General features: G+C 35.8%; 2 protein-coding genes across 6 annotated transcripts in view; both read left to right on the forward strand.

Annotated features, from left to right (window-relative positions):
* The window catches only part of PTPN4 (protein tyrosine phosphatase non-receptor type 4), a 113,552-nt gene extending 105,728 nt beyond the window's left edge, over positions 1 to 7,824 (forward strand). For all 3 annotated transcript variants that reach the window (XM_081937942.1, XM_081937941.1, XM_081937943.1), the window contains one exon: positions 1 to 7,824. In XM_081937942.1, the coding sequence (XP_081794068.1) occupies positions 1 to 87 (87 nt within the window). In that variant the 3' untranslated portion in view covers positions 88 to 7,824.
* A 2,382-nt stretch (positions 7,825 to 10,206) lies between these two features.
* Positions 10,207 to 20,407, forward strand: part of EPB41L5 (erythrocyte membrane protein band 4.1 like 5) — a 66,183-nt gene continuing 55,982 nt past the window's right edge. For 2 of the 3 annotated variants that reach the window (XR_014176773.1, XM_081970486.1), the window contains exons 1-3: positions 10,207 to 10,556; positions 14,745 to 14,929; positions 19,555 to 19,659. Coding sequence is in view for 2 of the 3 variants with exons in the window: in XM_081970486.1 (XP_081826612.1) it covers positions 14,750 to 14,929; positions 19,555 to 19,659 (285 nt within the window). In the remaining variant the exon portion in view is untranslated. Of the gene's footprint in view, positions 10,557 to 11,039; positions 11,530 to 14,744; positions 14,930 to 19,554; positions 19,660 to 20,407 lie in introns of those variants that run through there. The other variant, XM_081970487.1, reaches the window with a different exon arrangement.

A 20,407-nucleotide genomic window follows, 5' to 3' on the forward strand; every position in this document is an offset into this window, starting at 1 on the left:
AGTCAATACAGATTCGTTTGTGAGGCTATTTTGAAAGTGTACAAAGAAGAACTTGTTAGACCTTTAAAGACATCACTGAATAAATAGGAAGCAAAATATAACTTTCAGAGAAGATTCTACATAAGACACAAACTGTACTTGTGCTATAATGTTTCTTGAAAGAAATGATGTCTGAAAATAATGAAGAACTGAAAAGGACTTCAGCACTATTGCACTTTAAGTTAAAACTGAAAATCAGTCTCTAAAACACTATGATTTCTCTGTGTTGAAAGACTCCATTCATGCTTTGCTTCAAACAAGCCACAGAATTAATGAGCTCCATGAGTTCTGGATAATTTTCCAGACTTGGTTGCAGTGCCATATAGCCCCTTCGTTCGAAATGCTACAAAAAAGAAAAAGGAAAAAAAAAGCTTGGAATACTTTCATTCTTTATTTGACATCTGTTTCTAAAGCAACAACAATACATGCAAAGCTATTTCTTCCAATGCTAAAGTTGTCATGTTATTTGCTACCTTTTATTTTGGTGAAATATTAGCAATATTCCTTTTATTAGATACACTGCCTACTGAAACAGCACATTTCTCCCTGTGCCCTTCTAGAATCTAACCTGATTACTAACGGAAGGCTGCAGTATGATCTAACCCAATAACAGCTGCATAATGGCCCACTGAACCAGCATTTTGTTTAGTTGGTATATGAACATTCTTTGTACTACTAGTTCTATTCCTGTTTCTCAGCAGATTATAGCACCAGTGTGTTCTGAAACATTGATGGCGTTACCTATGGGAATGAATGTGTGTACTTTGTCTTAACCCCTTAAGTGCCTTGAGACTTACAGTGTATGTCTTAATGGCAAGGGACTTGTGGCCCTCAAGGGGAAGCTATCATCATAATTAGATTCATTTTGAAATATGATCCTTGGTGCTTAGAATATGGTACAGTAAGGGGTCAAAAATACTGTTCCTAAATACTGTTCCTTTTCTCTCTATAAGTACCTATGGGTACATTTTACTGTGGGTAGCAAAAGCACTCTAGCCTATTAAGTATATAACCTTTGTTTACTGCTATGAATTGAAATGGAAATTCTGACACATTCCTTTCAACTGGTAAACTGCTAGCAATTTATAATTGAAAACCAATATATTGATTTAGAATTTGTTCTGTTTTTCCCTCGCATTGAAAAGTAGTAACTTGACTAAAATAACATTTTAATTGTATTGATCTTCTGCTTGAAATGTGGAGATCCAAGGTGAGATTTCCCTGTCATAGTTATTTTCCTCCAAGTTCATGTTTGTTGTTTCTCAAGTCATGTCATGTTTATGTTTTTTAAAGAAAAATGTGTCATTAAAGTTTTATCATTGTCCCCTGGAGCTTTCTGATAAGCTCTTAGGGTCTTTCTATGATATTTCATTCAGGAATTGGCATATACCATTGGAATTAGCAGTATCTGAACAGGTTGCATATAGGTTTATTTTTTGTTTCATTCAAAAATGTTTCTAGGGCAGTTTAAAACCCACTAGGCAGTGAATAATTCTTCCTAGTTAAGTTGACAATTCAATTCTTTATGAACTTAAAATTGTATGTAGTTAAATATTTTGATTTGCTGCCAGGTTTTTTAAAAAACGACATATGCAGAATATGGAATGAGACTATGATGTTTTTAAAATGCATTGTGTGTGTGTGTGCGCGCGCGCATGTATAGAAAGAGTGAATGAGTATGTATGTATATATGTATAGATATGCACGCGCGCGCACACACATACATACACACTTATATTGTGGTGGAGAAGCTTACAGATATTTCAATATATGAGGAGGCACTTTCTCCAAATCCCCTTTTCCTGCTGTCAGTTGTACTTTCTTAGAACTTGTAGAGGGCTGGAAATAGAGGTATCGATTTCTCATAACCGCTTCCACAGAGGGATCCCTCACCTTAGATTAAGAGTCTTCCATGGACAGGAGAAATTTCTGTATGTAACATGATGCATTGAGGAAATTCCCAGTCAGTTTAAATGCTATTATATAACCCTATGCCATGATGTAAAATGAAGGAGTTAACAAAATCTTTTAGATTTGTTTTAAACAGGCTTGTAAGCTAAGCAGTATTGTTTCTTCACAAACCAAATCTAGCATATTTCTTTAATAGTTCTTGATTGCCTCCACACAAAAACACACCAATACTACCATCAAGGAATTAATCAGCTATTCTTTTATTACCCATCTTTGGTTCAAGCGAGATTGAATTTGAGTTTGAAACATTTCCACATTCTTAAAAGAGCTTTTTCCAATCTAGAAATGTAGTTGTGTTTTCACAAACTGAAGCAAATGCGAATTGCACTTCTATTTCTGACAGCAGTGAAATTGAAGGGCTTTTGATGGGCTGTTAACTATTCTGTAGAAATAAGAGATTGGAGAAGGGAGTTTCATGTGATAAAGTGCAATGTGGGAACAGGCGCCAAGTCTGCAATCATCTAAACTTGCCTTACACGTTGGTGTAAGCAATGTAAACCTTTTAATGGAATGTCTGCAGTGGTTGTTCTTACTACTGCTAGTTTTTGGTAAATGCAGATAATAAATGTACATCTACTTGTGTTTGCTTAAAAAGCTTTGTAACTGGAAAGTGGTGTTGACTTAGATACTATTTTTAATTGTTATACCATTTGCTGGTTATTTGCAAGGTTGGTTTGCATTTGGAACAAGTTAAAATATATTAAATTATTATACCTATTATACCATTAAGTAAGCCACTTAATGATCTTACTTAATATATGTATGATTGTCTCTCTGTAAGATTGTTGAAGGGAAAAATCTAGGATGGCTCAACAATGTGTATTGTTAATATTGTACATACACTCATATTTGAGGTGGTCAAAGTAATTTAAATCTACAAGAAACATTGCCACAACAAGATACAGCATTGTTGTAGCAAAGTTTTGGTGTTTGGTATATTTATGCAACATAGAGACAGAAATTTTAACTACCTTAATGTCTTCCCTCCAAGCTGATTTAGGAGTTACTAATCCATGCCAACAAATACATTTTGAAATTATATTTCCTTGGTAGGGTCATAAACTCTAGGAATTTAAATGCCTAAATTAGATAAAATAATAAAAGTATCCTTATGTCTTTGAAATTAAAATTCAAATTACATCTGCCCACTATGATATTAATATTTTACTAATATTTTATATGACTTAAAAGTTAATACTGCTAATTGCTTTGCATTGGGTTATGAGGATCTGCATCAAGCTGAAATGAAAAATATTTTTGTATGTGTTTCATTCTGTATAAAACATGAAAATGTGTTTCAGGCATAATGTCATAAAAATGATAAGTGTTGTGGATGTCAGATTTTATGGAGAAATATTTTCTTACTATTTGCTAAAAACTGGGGAGAAAAATTGTAACATTTCCTGTTTTCTAATTCAAATCGCTTTCCTTGTAAATAAGAGCAATAGGGTAATAGTTTTGTGCCAATGTATTTTTTTTTAAATGTTGAAAATTATAACTATTTAAGGTACTTTTGAAGATTTGTTTCATGCAGAAATCTAGGACTCTAAGACTTGTTACAATGGTTTTTGTTTTCTTTTGCTATTTAAGTTGTGTGGCTTTGGGATGATGGGGTTATACCAAGTTAAATATGAAGTATCCATAGTCATTTTCTGAGGAATATAACCGGCTAATTGCACCAGTTAGAGAAATCCCTCCAAATCTGAGTGGAATATGCATCTCTAGTGACAGAGACATTCACCATTTCCTTATAGCTGAATATTGTGGGCATAGAAGCAGATCTCCTCAGATGCATTAAAATAGCCATGTCCCTATATTTTTATTAGTAGTAGTATGTGAAGAAAAGTATTCTTGGTATAGTTGATGGAAACATTTGGACAAGTAACTTTAGTGTAAAAACTGGACTATGTTAAATTACAGCATTACCTGCTGTTATACAAACAAAAAAGTCCATCTTGTACTCTGCAGGCCAAAACATTTTACCATTTTAATTCCCCTCCCCCTAAAATCATGCTGCAGTTTTCATCAACAGCTTTATATAAAGATTTCACAAACCTTTTCTGCTTATAAAATACACATTAATTCTAATATCTTCAAGTGTTATAATAGTAGTATCCTGCAATTAATTATTTAGAAATGCTGCTCTCCTCTAATCAGAAGGCCCAAGGTGCAAGTGAAGAGAGCTGGAGAGAGGTTTTTTTAAATAGAACTAGTATAGGTGGCACTTCGTTGGAAGCAAAGTATAAATTAGAAGGTAACATCTATGAGAGGTGCAGTGAATTGCTTCAGTTGCAGCTGTGTATAGAGGATAAGTAGTAGAGAGAAAGTGGGATATCAGAAATTTTTACATCTGGTGGAGGGCGAATTTTCTTATATTTTTAGATTCTGCTTAATGGATAAGATTACAACTATGCAGGCCTTCAGTTGGCAATGGATGATTCTCAGTTCCTTGGGAATCTTATAGCATGTCTGCTCCAGACACAGTATTAAGCCATATATGTTTCATTCAAGTGTCCCTCTTCACTGTGACTAAGCTGTCTACGAGGAATGGAGACATCTGGTACTAGTAATCTTAAAGTAATGTATAGTTGACAACAATCTCAAATTATTTTGATTTTTACGTGTTTTAAAATTATGTCTGTACATCTCCACATGATGTAAAGCATATTGACCAGAATATTGTCTGCACATGTATTCCACCCATATATAAGAGTAGTATATTGAACCATACAGATTAACCCCCTAAATAAATAGAAAGTGTATAAAGTGGCAGGAAAGAACTCATCTTGCACTAGTTATTAATAAATTTCTAGATGTTATAAAAGAGCAGAGGACCAGAAGAATTCTTCTTCTTCCAGAATCCCTATGAATTTTTACAATAAGGCTTTTCGCTGAAGAAAAGTTCCAGCAATGATATTTCCTCCTCTGTATGCAGCCATTCACCATTTGCTTATAGCTGAATATTGCGGGCATAGAAGCAGATCCTCAAGATGCATTAAAATAGCCATGGTAGTGATTTATAGTATATCTGAGCATAAAAAATCATTTTGCCAGTTGGATTTGCTTCCAAGCAAGTGAGTTGAGAAAATGCCTTTTGAAAGAGATGCCTTAACTACAAATACAGTGACTTGGATCTAAAGATACCCTTGGCATTTGTGAGGTTTCTAGATTGCAGAAGGGGATTCCTGCAATAGCCTTCCCCAATCTGGACATCTTCCAGATGAATCTAGAATCCAAACATCCAGTGGATTCCCAGATTGGGAAAAGCTGCTTAACAATTTCAGTTTACTGTTACTACAGATGTGTGCCACAACACATGCCAATGGTTCCTAATATTCAGGATGGAATTTAAATTTGGAAAGGTCTGAATGTGCAGAGTTTTTAAACTCTGTCTATTAGCTAAGACGTCTGTGTTTTATATTCTGGGGAAATGATCTCATTTTTCTGATAATGCTGCGCGTTTGTTACAAATCTGTTTTTAGTGATTGAGTGTGGATTGGTTAGTTTTAATATGCAGCTGCCATGTTTTCATAAACATGGAAGATGAACTTTTTCAGTTAGTGCTATTGTCACATGCTGCAAAATAAGGAACACGGTACAAACCTAAATCATCTAGTTCACTGTAACATTTAAATAGTTTATTTTAAAAATGGAGAGACATTTAAAACGTATGGGAATTGCTAGAAGGGACAAACTAATATATTTGTTTTAATTTAATTCTGTTATAATGGCTAAGCTAGAAATGCAAACCAAAGCTAAAATACTTGTTTCTCAATCTTCTGAGTGGAATAACAAAAAATAGGGGGAAAATCATCTTGGTTTCGATAATTGCCTATCTGGAGCTTTGAAGGTTTCATTCCCTAGGTTTAAATATTCCTTCATATAAGCTGCAATTTGCGTCATTAGTATATTTAAGGAAATAATTTCACTGGCTTTATGGTAAAATCATATTGCCTTAAGTAAAATGTTACTGCTGCATGATAACTCCTACACAAAACTTTGAAGACCACTATACTAATATTTTGGAAATTATTCCCCTGGGAAACAAAAGTGGATACTTTGGAAAGTAAGAGCTTGAAATATTTGCTTACTTATTACTTTATTTAACATCATTTCACGTGTCTTTCATTTTTATCTAAATTTCTTAAAAAGTTCAAAATAGTAGCACTTTATGTAATGCTTTACTACTGAAAAACTTTTTAGATAAAACAAATGTATTATATGATTAGAGAGATGTTTAACTTAATGAGAGTTTATTGGGGTGATTCCTAATGTGAATGCTTTAAAGCTTACCTTTCCCGTTTGCTTCCATCCATGTTAAAATGCATTAATTAACTCCAAATTCTTAATCTTGCCATCTTCCAGATAAATACTTAATATTAATGGTTCTGTATCCATTATAGTGCTAGGACAGCATATTTCATGATATAGCAATGCAGTTCTGAATTGCAACACCTTTTTTCAAATTTAGTTTCAGAATTGCAATAATTAGTAATGAGATTAAAATACCCCCACAAATAGTTATCAGTTTCTTTATATTTAATTTTCTCAGTATCTGATATTTGCCATAAAGGAAAAATTTATAATGGCCTTGGATCCAGTAGTGTACAATTCAATGTCTAGTTATTTAGACATTTTCAGACTTGGGAGACTTGGAGGAAAACCTCAAATGCAGCTTAATTATGAAAGCAAAAATTACTGAAACTTTAATATAAATGTGGGAAGGATTTACATGCCCACGGAATGCTTTGATTCCTGTTTAGCATTTTTGCATTTCTTTTAAAATCTATAAATCAGCAAGAGTTGTTTGTATAGAATAGGTAGTGCACAAAAATAATTTTAAGAGGGGAAAGTTGCAATTTATGTAGGTAAAGTCTATAATAGAATTGGAGGTTCTAAAACAATTAGCACTATGTTGTATTGTATTCTATTGTTTAATAAACTAACCAGTATGATTATTTCCACACATTAGAGGCTGGTTTCATGTGTAATGGTAATATGGATACTAACTAATGATGCGATTCTCCTAGGAAATTCTAAAACAATTTTGTGTTTATGTGTAGGATTTCTTTATTTCCTTTTTTTCTGGCACAGGTGCTATTCTGTATGTAAATAATAAAGGATATAAAATTTAGTGTCTGGATCATATCCACTGTTCTATGGGTGGCCATATTTATTTTTTGCTGGAATGAATTTGCATGTATTTTGTGATTTTGTGTTGTCCAGTCTATCTGGATCTACACTGCTCAGTGAATGGGCTTTGACCATCTAATTTATATCTAAAGCCAAGATAACTGGCCATCTTTTGTTCATTGTGCAAGTTGGTTCTCATAGAGATTAATTTGTCTTTGAACTTGCGTGTTTTCATTTTTTAGAAACCAAGATAATTCAACTAAGAGCCTGTATATTAAATAGCAGGAAATGTGCTCTGTTTAACATGCACTTCGATTTGTTTAACACTGGACAATGTGGAAAGAATTCATCATTCATCACTGTAGCTACTGTATGTGTTAAAAGGGCCTTATATATTTTGCCTGCATTGGAGTATAAGGAGAGTCCTCATCATTAATAAGGTACACTAATGATATACAATACCAGCAGCTCCCAGAAGATAAATATTTTAACATTTAACAAATCTTGTTTTTAGTCTTAAGAGCAAATTCCTTCTATTATGTGAAACCTATGCTGTTATACATATTTTGTGGCTATATTTAATTTTGATTGACAAATAGTTGTCTAGGTACAAACTTGAAAATATATAGTTTAATTGTGAAAATTGTTTAATTGCAAAATAAAGATGTGCTTTAGTAAAAATGTTAAGTATTTTTTATTATGAAAACCTGTGTCTTAATTATGCTATATTACTCCCTATTATTTGTATAAATTTTGGAAATTCTAGGTACCTATTCCTTACAAATAGGAATTCATGCTCTGTGTAAGTTTGCACATACTTGCCCCCAACCAGCACTGAAACTGTATGTTTAATCCTACTTATTTTAAAAAGTACAAATGAGATGTTTTATTCTGGGCCTACCCATTGCTTTTTGGATTACTTTTCCCATCATCTTATTCAGAAGCCAAGTAGACTTTGAAATGAAAATAGTCTTGTAATAGGTATTTTATTTGTTTATATATTTATTTATTTATTTATTTATTTGCTCGTATCCTATATTAGACCAATAGATGATGCTCAAACCAGGTAAGAAATCAGAAAATATAAACTGTAATTAATACATACTTAGAAACAGCAAATTTAGCTCAACCATAAGACAAACACTCATATTACACTTCTAACTTCCACTGCTTTATATTACTGCATATCTGTTTTTAATCTGTATTATGTAGCTCCAACAATTTGAAGCAGCTAATAAATTAATTAAATACAGAATTACATATAACTTTAGCTGCCAAAATACAGTAGTACATTGTATTATGGCCGGGCATCTGTTTTGCCTGTCAACAGAAAAATAAAGTATAAGATACTAGCCAGATCACTTTTCTTAGGAATCCCAAACTCTGAACAACCCCCAAGTTTCATATTTTCTCAGAGGGAAAAGGCCTAAGTCCTACTTAGGAAAAAGGAAAGTTCCATAATTGCTGACATTTATGACTTTATTCACAGTATTTACTGCATTATCTTTTGGGTAGGGCTGTTGTCTAACTGCAACAACTTGGGTAATATAAATCTTTTGTCACACCCATTCTTAATTCCCATTTTCCAATAGTGATCTGTATGTGTGTGTATGTGTACTTCATGTATATTTTTACATATAAGTATAAGTATAATCTTTATTGTCATTGTACTTAAATACAACGAAATTGGTTATTTGTTACATAAGCAGATACTTATTTGAATCTACAAAGCAGCAGATGGAGACAAGTTTCCTGAAGCCCTCTTAAGGGTGCATCTGAAATATTTTTGGGGGTGAAAACAGACATACATGGTTTCTTTTGCTGTGAGAAAGACCAGTTTCAATCCCTAACTTCTAATAATATTGTTAATATACACGTGATACAGAAGAACAACCCCTAGACTCTCAAAAGTGAAGGCAAGGCCAAGTTAGTTCAATATGTCGATTACTTGATGTGCAGTAGAATAATAACAGTGGATAATGGATCATGTCATCAGAAAAGCTGGAAGAGAAAACCTAAAGAAAAAGCAACAAAAGAAGTTGAGGAAAAATAGAAAAAATATATAAAGTAACTTCTGATATTCACAGCATTAAAAGTACAAATACATTTTAAGCTAAAGTTACATTATTTTTCTTTCTATAATTTATCCTACCTAATCATCAAAACCATAAACAACAAGTTTATTTTCTGCAAAGTCGGTAAGGATATGGCTTCAAAGTCCAAAACACCACTACTGACTGTATTTTATATTACAATTTGTATTCACTATAAAAGATCAAGTTGGAGCACATCATAGTCCAACCCACAACACTAGTCTCACACCTGGTTACGTTTGGTTTGCTGTAAAATGAAAAGACCCATTATTGATCAACAGTTTGGTCTAAATGTACACGTTTGCTTAGCAGATTTTTGATGGCTAACTAAAGTTTAGAATGGGGGGGGGGATCAGTTTGTGACTCCAGATTTAAATACCAGTTGAACCTGAGGATGTTAGGGTGAATTAATCCAGAATATATGAATGCCATCTAATGCCCATAGAGCTAGTAACAGCATGTGTTACTCCTCCCCTAAAATAGGATTTGGATCTCCATCCTCCTAGAACACTTGTTGAAACATCTGGTAAATAGCTGAAGACGTGCCTGTTTGATTATGCTTTCCTAATAACTACTCCAGGATTAAATGGGGTTTTTTTTAGATTGCCTGTGATAGTCTACCATATTTTGGTTTTATTTGTTTTCTTAAATATATCCGCAGGACAGCGAGTCGCCAGTTCAAGTACAGAAAACTTTAAAACTATGTTGCTATTTCATGCTGGTCCGAATTTGGGTAGCCCGTCATATTATCCTTTTCCATAAACAAAGCAGTGTTTGAGAATAACGTTCAAAAACAATTGACTCGAAAAGCCTTAAAAGAATAAAACCCTAGACCCGAGTCGATTTATTTTATTTTATTTATTTTAGTAAACTACTTAAATGATTCGTGTAGGGTTTCGGGAGTTGCCAAGTGTTGCTTTTAAAGGCGTAGCAACCTTTTTAAAAAAAATCCGAAAAAAGTTTGGAACGTGGCGTGGGAATCCCCGAAAACCCGGGCATCTTCCTAGACATCTCGCCAAAACACAACATACACACAAAAACAGGCACGCGTTTCGCCTTGGCGACTTGTCTCGCCTGGAACGTCGCGCGACCAGTTTTAGCAGAGGAGGCCCGGGCGGGCAGGCAGGCGGGCGAAGGAAAAGCAGAGGAGGAGGAGGAGGAGGAGAGAGGCGGCTCCCTAGTCTCACTCGGCGGCCATTTGCCTCCGCCCCTCGTCCCTTTCCTCGTCGCCACCGGGATCCGATCCCGCCAGAGCTGCTTTTTAGCGCCGGCGGCCGGGTCGCGGAGGAGCGCCCTTTGGAAGCGAAGGCGGCTGGGCCGGTAAGTTGGGGAGGACGTGGGGTGTGGTGGTGGTGGTTGTGGTTGTAAAAGCAAGGTGAAGTTTCCCCGAAGAACCGCAACCAGGCTGTTGCTTCTTTCCTTTGCTTCCTCCGTCCTTTTCCCTTTGTCGCCGTCGGGGAGGCTTTCGAAACTCTCCAGAGATCCAAGTTTCGTTTCCCCTTCCCTCTTCTCCTGTGGCCCGCGAGGTTAGGTCGGTCCTGTCGATCCCTGGAAGGGGGGGGGGCAGGAGAGGGGGATGTCTTCAGCCTTTTTGGATGCCTCTAGGTGGCCGCCTCCCTTCGCCACCGCCCCCCCCCCACACACACGGACACGGACACGCGCGTCACGCCTTGTTCAGATGACCTTTTCCTCCCCACCCTACTCCCCGGATCTATTGCTCTTGTCGAACCGCCCCAAAAGGTGTCGCGCGTCCCTGTGACAAAAGCGCGCTTAAGGTGGGAGAAAAATGAGTCCAAAGTGCATCGGGGCAGGATTTTTTTTTTTAAATGATTTTAAAATAGAGGATTAAGGCCGTGGTTTTCTGCCTAAAAGCCTTGATCTTTTCACCCACGAGAATAGTCGTCTCCCGCTGATCTGGAATCAGGCTCAATTTTGTGGTGTTTCTGAAATACTCTCTGCTCAGTCCTTATAAATTTCCCATTTCTTCCGAAATCCGACCAATATGGAAAAGGGGAAGTGCTTGAATCATTGGTCCCTCCCCACCTGTTTCCATATTTCCATGGCACTTATGTTTTATTTTTATTTTTTTTAACCCGTTCTTTTAACAGAACGGACAAGGTTAGCTAAATCTTCGTTTTCCCAGGTTTTGCTGGGAGGCCTTGATCCTCCATATGGACGAACTTGATCTGCTTAGTAAATTATGAGGATATCGTACCTGTTTAGTCCAGATATTATTTTGTTAACCTAAAATTGGGTTATAATGCAATTCCCACTTTTATCTTGGTGGAATAGGGTAAGTGTATTCTGTATATAATGGTTCTCCTGTTTTATTTTCCTAAATATGTTTGTAATCCCATCGTGAGTGCTCTATGGCATTTCTTACATGTAATGAAATAAACCATAATTTGTGTGAAACTGAAGCAATGTGCCATGTTCTTGTTGAACTACTGTATTGATAGGAATTGCTATGATAGAGGTACCATATTAGAACAAGATGTGTGGTTAGAGAAATCACTATAAATTCTATACTCTTGTGGCAATTTAAAGCAGAATGGACAAATATTCTTTTTTGTTTTTATCTACTGTCTATGTACTTAATGAGCATTTTGTGTCCTTTACCAAACAAGTTAACTGCCATATGCATATACACCTGCCATGCACCCCCTCTCTACCTTATTTCTTAATGTATTGTCAGTGTATGCAAGTACTCTCATCATGAAACCACCCACCCTTTTTTCTATGAGTATTTTCCCTTCCCCATAGCCAAGATTTCTACTTGCTCCTACTTAATTCTCAGACTATGAAATTAGTCCTTTCATGGATCTGTAAAGGATTGTTTGGAGAAGGCATATTAACTGAAATTAATCAATTAAGCAAAGAGACAAAATTCATAATACCTCCTTCCAGGTTCCCAACCCAATAATATATGCAGCTTTGCTATAACCTTTGATGAGTCTTAAACAATAGGTTTTTGGAAAAATAGATCTGATACTTATATGTACTGGCTTGTGTGAAACTGCCAGCAGTAGCTGGTTTGTATAGAGTCCAGATTCAATCCCACAACATATGGTTTTTAAAAACTGGAATAAAAGATTTGAAAAGATTTATTCTGTATCTCACAGAATCATACTTAAAGTAACCAATATTATATAGCTAAGCCAATTTGCCAAAGCAGCTTTATATATCCAAAAAGTGCAACACATTTAAAATTCATACTTAAGTTAGTGTCTGGAGTTGTTTAAAAAAAGAACTTTGAATTAACCATTGTTAATGAGAGCAGAAAGTTGAATTATATTGACATATGTAAGGTTTTAATCATAAAAGGTATGGTTGAAGATTAAAATTTAAATCTCCCAGTTCTGCTAACTTGACCTTTGAAGAATTTCAGGCTTTTACAAGGACATGTGAAGGCAAGTCTAGGCAAACAAAGTAGAAGGTATTTATGCCAGTTTATTCTCTCTAGTACTGGTGGAAGATAAAATTTCTGCCATCATTTGAATTCAATTAGTCATTCAAGGTAGAAACTCCAGGAATGCTCTTAATGTATTTTATGTGAGTAGGCTGGTTTTCCTAATGTAGCTCAAAAAAGTCTCTTATCTGTAGTCAAGATCATCATTTTGCATAATACCAGAATTTATGCATGACTATCTCCCAATTTCTTATAATAGGAAATTTAGTAGAAAGGCTTCTTTTCCCACTTGGTCACTGTATCTAATAATGTATGAACCCCGTGCTTTTAAATAATTATTGAATATAAATGCATCATCAGCTTACAAATAAAATATTGTTTTATTTTATATAGTGAAGTGTGTCTTATTGGGTGACACTATTCTATCATGTTTGCCTGTCCAAGGGATGGAGTGTACAAGACTGACTTCAGTCTTCCAACTTTTGATATGAATATAAACACTGTGATCTTGAACTATTTAGGTGGATGGGAAGTTGCTGAAAAATTGATTGATTTGTACTTATAGAAATCTGGGGGGGGGGGGTTGGATTATCTGAATTCATGGGTGTCTTCAGGCATAGAAGATGTCTATGCCTAGGCACAGGGACAGGAGAGACATTACTCCCTCTCATGGGTGACCCTGTGACTTGAATGGAGAGAGCACAACCAATCCTGTCCTAGATATTCCAGTAGTTGTCCACACAAAGCTCTCCACACAATGCTGTATCCTTCTAGGCGGTCTGTAGAAGTTGGGATTTTTGAGTACTGCTTTATTGACCCAGTTGTGGTTAAGGGAGAGATGGGCCCATGTTTAACAGGTGCCTCGAGGCTTTATGCTTCATGCTTTTCCCTATCTTTTTAAATACCTACATAGAAGTTTCGGGAGAAGTCAGCTATCATTTTGGGGTGATAGTCAGTTGTACATTTCCACCTAGGGGCCCATTTGGAGATGCAGTTGAAATTCTGATTGTGAAAAAAAAGAGACTCAGACTCAATCCAAACAAAATGGAGTGGGTGTTAATTTAAAAGCCAACTGAATCCAATCCTGCACCATTTTTAATTCTCAAGGAGGTTGCGCTTTCCCAGGAAGAGCAGTCTCCTAAGTGGGTGAATGTAAAAATGCAAGTAGAAAAATAGGGACCACCTGGCTCTTGCAGCTCCTGCTTGAAGAACAGGTAAAAAGCTGTGGCTTGTGTTTTAGTTGAAGCCTTACCCTGGAACAGAGCACCCTGAAGATGGTCATGGGTGCTCTTATCATCTCTTGATGAGATAACTTGAATTTGTTCCAGATAGGGCTGCCCCTGTAGACCAGCCAGGAACTTCAGCTGATCCAGGATGTCTCAGCATATGTGCTTCCTCAGCCATTGCTCTTATCATGTTGCTATAAGTGCTTCACCAATTACTGGTGTATTTCCAATTCAAGATGCTTTACAGTCCTATATGTCTCAGGGACCGGGTACCTAATAGTCTTCCTTCCCCAGATAGATTTTGCCCATCCCATTCAACTAGGCAATGCTTGTCGGGAGGTGCGGCAGAAACAAATCTAACAATAGGTATATTCTCTACGGGAGCTCTCTTTTTTGGAACAGCTTGCTTCCTAGGCAAGAATGACCTCCACTTCCATGGTTTTCCAGAGTCTGATGAAAACTTTTACCTTTGGATATTGTGCAACTTTGCTGCCTGTGTTATCTAATGTTTTAAGGAAATTTGGTGTTATTTATTATTTTATATGTTTAATATCAATAAACTGCCTGGAACTCTTCCAGATTGAGAGGATATTAGCATTTACAAGCTACTTCCCGGAGTCTTGTGATAGGTTGATTCTACTTGGTTTTTACAATTAATCCTTCTGATAGCTCCTGGTGCTGATAGCAGGGATGTAACATTATTGTATGTATATCTGTTTTGCAAATGTTTTTTCCATAGCACAGGGACATTTAGAAACTTTGGGAAAGGTAAATGTGTATCTGCTTTAGGGAGAAACAGTCTTGAAAACAGAAAACAGAGAAGTCTTGATTTCTCTTGAAACATTCACAACTTCTTTTTTTGGTCTTATTTAGGAACAATGTTAAGTTTCTTTCGCCGAACACTTGGACGCAAGTCTATGCATAAACATGCTGAGAAAGAGCGGCTAAGAGAAGCTCAGCGAGCTGCAACTCACATCCCTGCAGCTGGGGATGAGAAATCTATAATTACATGCAGGGTCTCTTTGCTGGATGGAACGGATGTCAGTGTGGACTTACCGGTATGATACATTTAATGTATTTTATCAAGAATCTTGGCAAATGTTTAAGAAAATGTGTCCTCCTTTATCTCTCAGTTGAATGGAGTACATTGTGTTCATGTGATTTAGTCAAGAATGCAAGAATTATTAAAGTTAAAGTTTCTTAAAAGATGTTGATCATAGGTCTTCCAACAAGGATTTTTAGAAGAAGTAAGGTAAAGGTTCCCCTCACACATATGTGCTAGTCATTCCTGACTCTAGGGGGTGGTGCTCATCGCCATTTCAAAGCCGAAGAGCCAGCGCTATCCGAAGACGTCTCCATGGTCATGTGGCAAACATGACTAAATGCTAAAGGCGCATGGAATGCTGTTACCTTCCCACCAAGGTGGTCCCTATTTTTCTACTTGCATTTTTACATTCTTTCAAACTGCTAGGTTTGCAGAAACTGGGACAAGTAACGGAAGCTCACTTCATTATGCGGCGCTAGGGATTCAAACCACCAAACTGCCGACCTTTCTGTTCGACAAGCTCAGCCCTTAGCCATTGAGCCACCACATCCCATCTTAGAAGAAGTACTAGGAACAGAAACTACTGAGGGAATGGACTCTCTCTTTTTCTGTAGCCCCTTGTATGCTATTCAAATTTTCTAGAGAAGGTTGGAGAACTCTCCAAAGCAGATTTGGGTTGTGTGAGAATATTTTTCTTCCAGTGTGTTTCAGATTAAAGAGCAGTGAAAGAAAGCTGCTTTGACAGGGTTTTTGCTTTCTGTGTTGTTGTTTTTCTCCAGAAGCCCCAGGAGTACTTTGTAAAAGAAAAAGACTTGTATGAGTTAAATCTGACTCCTGGAGTCTTCATGAATGAATCTGTGAACTTCTCTTGGCAGCAATTTGTATGATTTTAGGATACTTTTTTTTCAACTTGCCTGTCTAGCCAACACCCCAGCATTCCCATATTTTTAGCCCAATTAACTAGAGCTGACCTTTTTAAGTGAAATGCTCTGTTTATTGCCTCTGGCTGATTTATAGTTCAGTTAAAGATGAAAAGAATTATATACGAGGTTTTGTCCTTTATTTCTTTTTGAGAAATACTGATAATTGGAAAAGATAAACTACACAAGCCTCAGTTCTAAAACAACAACAAAAATACATCAATTCTTTTTTTTTAATGGTAGATTTAATTTAATCTACTTAATAGTAGATTGAAATATTTAACTGCTGTTTGGACTTTTTCTGGCTAGGACAAAATTTTGTTAAACCTAAATACTGTATTTCAATCTAGAAATGGGTGGATTTTTATTCCACTCTGTATTTGTAAATAATTTCATTTGCTTTATTCTTTACTGTCATTGTAGATAAAATACTAAAGGCCGAAAGCCAAGCAATTAAATAAAGTTGAACGTATAAATTATGTAATTATAATTAGGTCAAAAGTCAGTAGATTGAGACATTGTCTTTCTATTTTGCTGAAATAGAGTTCTGTTGCCATCTAGTTATTAAGATACATCATTTTAGAAATTAAAGTATTCTTGCTTTTTAGTATCTCATGGAATAAGCTGTATTTCATTGAAAAATTGAATGAGGCAATGCATTGTACTTCATCAATGTATTGCCTCAATCACAACTGTAATACGACAGCGTACAAAATGTGCATATTTAAGCGTTAAAACAAGTAACAGAAAAAAATCATTCATAACAAATAATAGTAATGTTACTAACATTACATTGGGAAAACAGCACAACAAATTAAAACATACATCTGTCACTCGGATCACAAACCATTGTGCTGAAGATCTGCTGAAAAAGCTAAGTTTAAGGGCCTTATGTAAACACAAAAGGGTTTGGGGCAGAGGTGGCTTGCTTCCTGTTCGGCTGAACCAGTAGTTGAATTCGGGCCTGGGTCGCAGAACTGGCAGCAACACAGGCCTGCCATACCCCCGAACTGGGCCGCCGCTGGGCCGCCACCATTTTGGTTTTTAGTGACTGCACGTGCACAGTTCACTTAAATTGTTCTGCACATGCACGAAAAACTATTTACATTGAACAGCGCACGTGCGCAGATTGCGAACCAGTAGTAAAACCGGCAGCAATCCATCCCTGGTTTGGGGCCATGCAGACTTCAGGAGGAATTCTGGTCCAGAGGGCAGGAGTGGTCTCAGAGAAGGTTCATCTCTCAGGATCTACAGATTTCACTGCTCTTGATGAAGCAAGCTGACTCTTCTAGATTTTACAGGATGCACCAGAAACAACTGGTCCTATAGATATCTAGATCCTAAGCCATGAAGGACTTACTTTGAACTCTAGACAGAGCAGCTTATGTAGTAGTGTTACATAGGCAAAATAAGGTAAACTCATAACGATTCATGCTGTTGCATTTTGGATCAGCTGTAGCTTCTGAGTGTTCTTCAGGGGCAACCATATACAGAATGCATTGCTGTAGTCTACTCCAAGCAGGAGTAACTGCATAATAATGATCATAATCTGAAGATACCTCCAGATGCTGGGAAGGTCATAACTGGCACATCACATGAATCTGTGCAAAAGCTTTTATCTTTTTCATTTATGGAAGAGGTACTGTATTATTGGGGGTGGGGGAGAGTATCTTGCGGGATCAGCAAGATTGCTGGGAAAAAATGACTTTTGCAATGAAATGGCTTTATTCAGACTTGTGACAAATGCAGACCTTATGAATTACTCCTTATTTTTTAAAAACAAGCAGTTTTTTTTCTCAGTTTGAATTGCCTCAAAATTCTGTTAGTAGAGATGTATTTAACGCTTCGGTATTGTGTGTGCATGTTAAACTCTTTAACCTTTTATGAATGTTGGGTATGGGAGAAAAGCAAGCAGGAATTTAGGTTGACAGCTTATGGTAACTGTTTAGGGGCATTCACGATTTCCCATAAAAGAGATTTGTTCTGATTTTCTCTGCATCTAAACTAGGCACATAAGAAATTTCAAAAGTTCATAGTTATTGTCATTCCTTTTCAGTAGGCTAAAAATGGTTGGATTTTTCTTTTAGCACTATTTTTCCTATTCACCATCTGGAATGTCATGAGATTGAATTATCATCCCCAAACCCTCAGACATTGTCCACTTTTCCTATATTGAATAATAGACCATATATTTGTGATTAGCTGAGATGGCATTAACATTTACTATATGACAATTTCTTCCTTTGAGAGAATGGTAATAATTGTGTTTCCCATCAGTTGTTGGATTTTATAAAAAGTACATAATTGGTGTTTCAGTTTTAAAATTATTCAAAATGCATACCAATCATAAGTTGAAACCATGGATACCTTTCATGGAATTGTTTTTCCTTTTTTGCAACTTTTGAATTGAATTTTGCATTTAAATTTTTATTTCTGATTTGGATTTAATAAGTAAAAAAAATAACTTGTTCTGGATTTTATAATATAATAAGAAAGAAACCAAATTATTGCAGAGAAACTTTTAATATCAGATACTTTAGGGATGCAGGATTCCTGGAATATAAACAATTAATAACCAATAGTTTGGGAATAATTATATACAGAAAACACTTTCATTTAAGTTATTGTATATTGAGATGCGATTGCTGATCTTTCTGTAATGAAATATTTGATTACTGCATAAATATTAGATAGCATAATTATTATTAGAACTTTAAAAAAAGTTCGGATAATCACTTTTAGATTTTTTTTATTTCCTAATTATTTTACTTAGCATATATGCATTCTAAATTAGAATGAAGGTTCTTGAATAGTTGGTTTGGCACTAAAGTTATGGTTAGGAATGAAATGCACAATCCCCCCTCTCCTCAAAAAAAACACATCTTCGATTACATACTATGTGTTATCCTAAAGAATTTGGAAATGTTTCTGGAAAAATTCTGTTAACAATAAAGAAATCTGAATTTCTTAATAGTGTTGGTTTCAGTAATCAATTCTAAGTCCTTTTGGAAACTCTGTAGATAATTGGAGATAAAAACATTTTTGTCTCCTCCTTTGGGGTAAGAAACAAGCTAACAATTATGCACATCTTTTTGTTCCCACTTTCTCCTCTTATATTTGAATATTTAACTTTCCTCACAGTTGAAAACACCATGCAAAAACTCACTGGCTGTAGATATAGACTTGGACTTGGGAGCTGGGAAGGAATGAGTGAAAACTTAAGGAGAACTTTTCAGAAAAGATTGCTCACTCCAGAGAAAGAGGAACATATGGGGATAGAAAATCAGAATAACCCCAAATGGGGCAGAGCGAAACCCTGAGGGGTTTTTCAAAATTCTGTTACTCTGCAATAAAGAGCATTCTTGGAATTCCTGCCATGACTGTTTCTTGCCCACACTGGATCATGCTTTCTTAGCCCAACACACCTTACTGGATTATTGTTGCAGGGGGAAAAATGGAAGAAGGTGTGTTACGCATACCATCTTGTATTCCTGCAGGAAAAGTGGAATAAACATCTCAACGAATCATTATCAGTTCAATTATCAATGTCAATATGTTCACTGCTATTCTTTCTTTGGTGTCTGTAGTTTTATAGCTAGAATTTATACCTGTAGTGTCAAGAGACCTGGAGTACATCTTGGCAGCTTCTGGGCTCAGAAGTAGAGTTAATCTGTAACTAAGGTATATCTTCCTAACTCGATTCCTCTTGCAATTTCAGAAAAAGGCCAAAGGACAACATCTGTTTGAGCAGATAATGTACCATCTGGACCTTATTGAAAATGATTACTTTGGTCTACGATTCATGGATTCAGCACAAGTGGCTGTGAGTATCGTGGTATTTTTTGACATTATCTTCTAGTACAGTGGTTCTCAACTTGTGAGTCGGGACCCCTTTGATTGGAATTGTCCAACATATATGTAAAGTACATAAGTTTGGTAAATGTTCATTTAGCATCTTTTGGAAGAGTCTGGTAATATTTTTTTCTCAACTAACAAATTTTATTAAAAGGCATATGCTTTCAGATAGCCTTTGATTTTTTGCTACCATGGGTAATGTAGTTCTCCTAAATGGTTGACATCTTTCATTTGCTATTCTTTCATGTGCTTCTGCCAACTCACATTAAAAAGGTTGCTGCTTATAGCATATTTTCTTATAACGTTTGCCCATATATCCTCTGGTTATTGTCAGTACTGGGTACCATACTAATCTAAGGTAACAAATCAATTGTTTGTATTTGTGTTAAGTCATTTTCACTTATTTATGGTCTGAATGCATTTATGTGTTGGCAGGTTTGAAAAATTGTTGGAAAGCTTGTTTTAATTTGAAGTTCGTTTTATAAAAATCATAATGGGATATAGTGTCCAAGGGGAAAAATGCTTACTTTGTTCTGTGAGCTATGCCTGTGTTGAAAGCAGTGAGTTCAGAATCCTTTTCCATTCAATATAATGCAAGATATCCTATCTAAATCCCAATATCTAACATTAAGCTAAGTTAGGAAATATGAATGTTCTTGATTTATAGCTCTGCCTTCTTCCCTGCAAACACTCAAATTTAAAGGAAAGTAGACTTT

The sequence above is a fragment of the Natrix helvetica genome, assembly GCF_964273705.1.
Source record: "Natrix helvetica genome assembly, chromosome: 1".
Lineage (NCBI taxonomy): Eukaryota > Metazoa > Chordata > Lepidosauria > Squamata > Natricidae > Natrix > Natrix helvetica.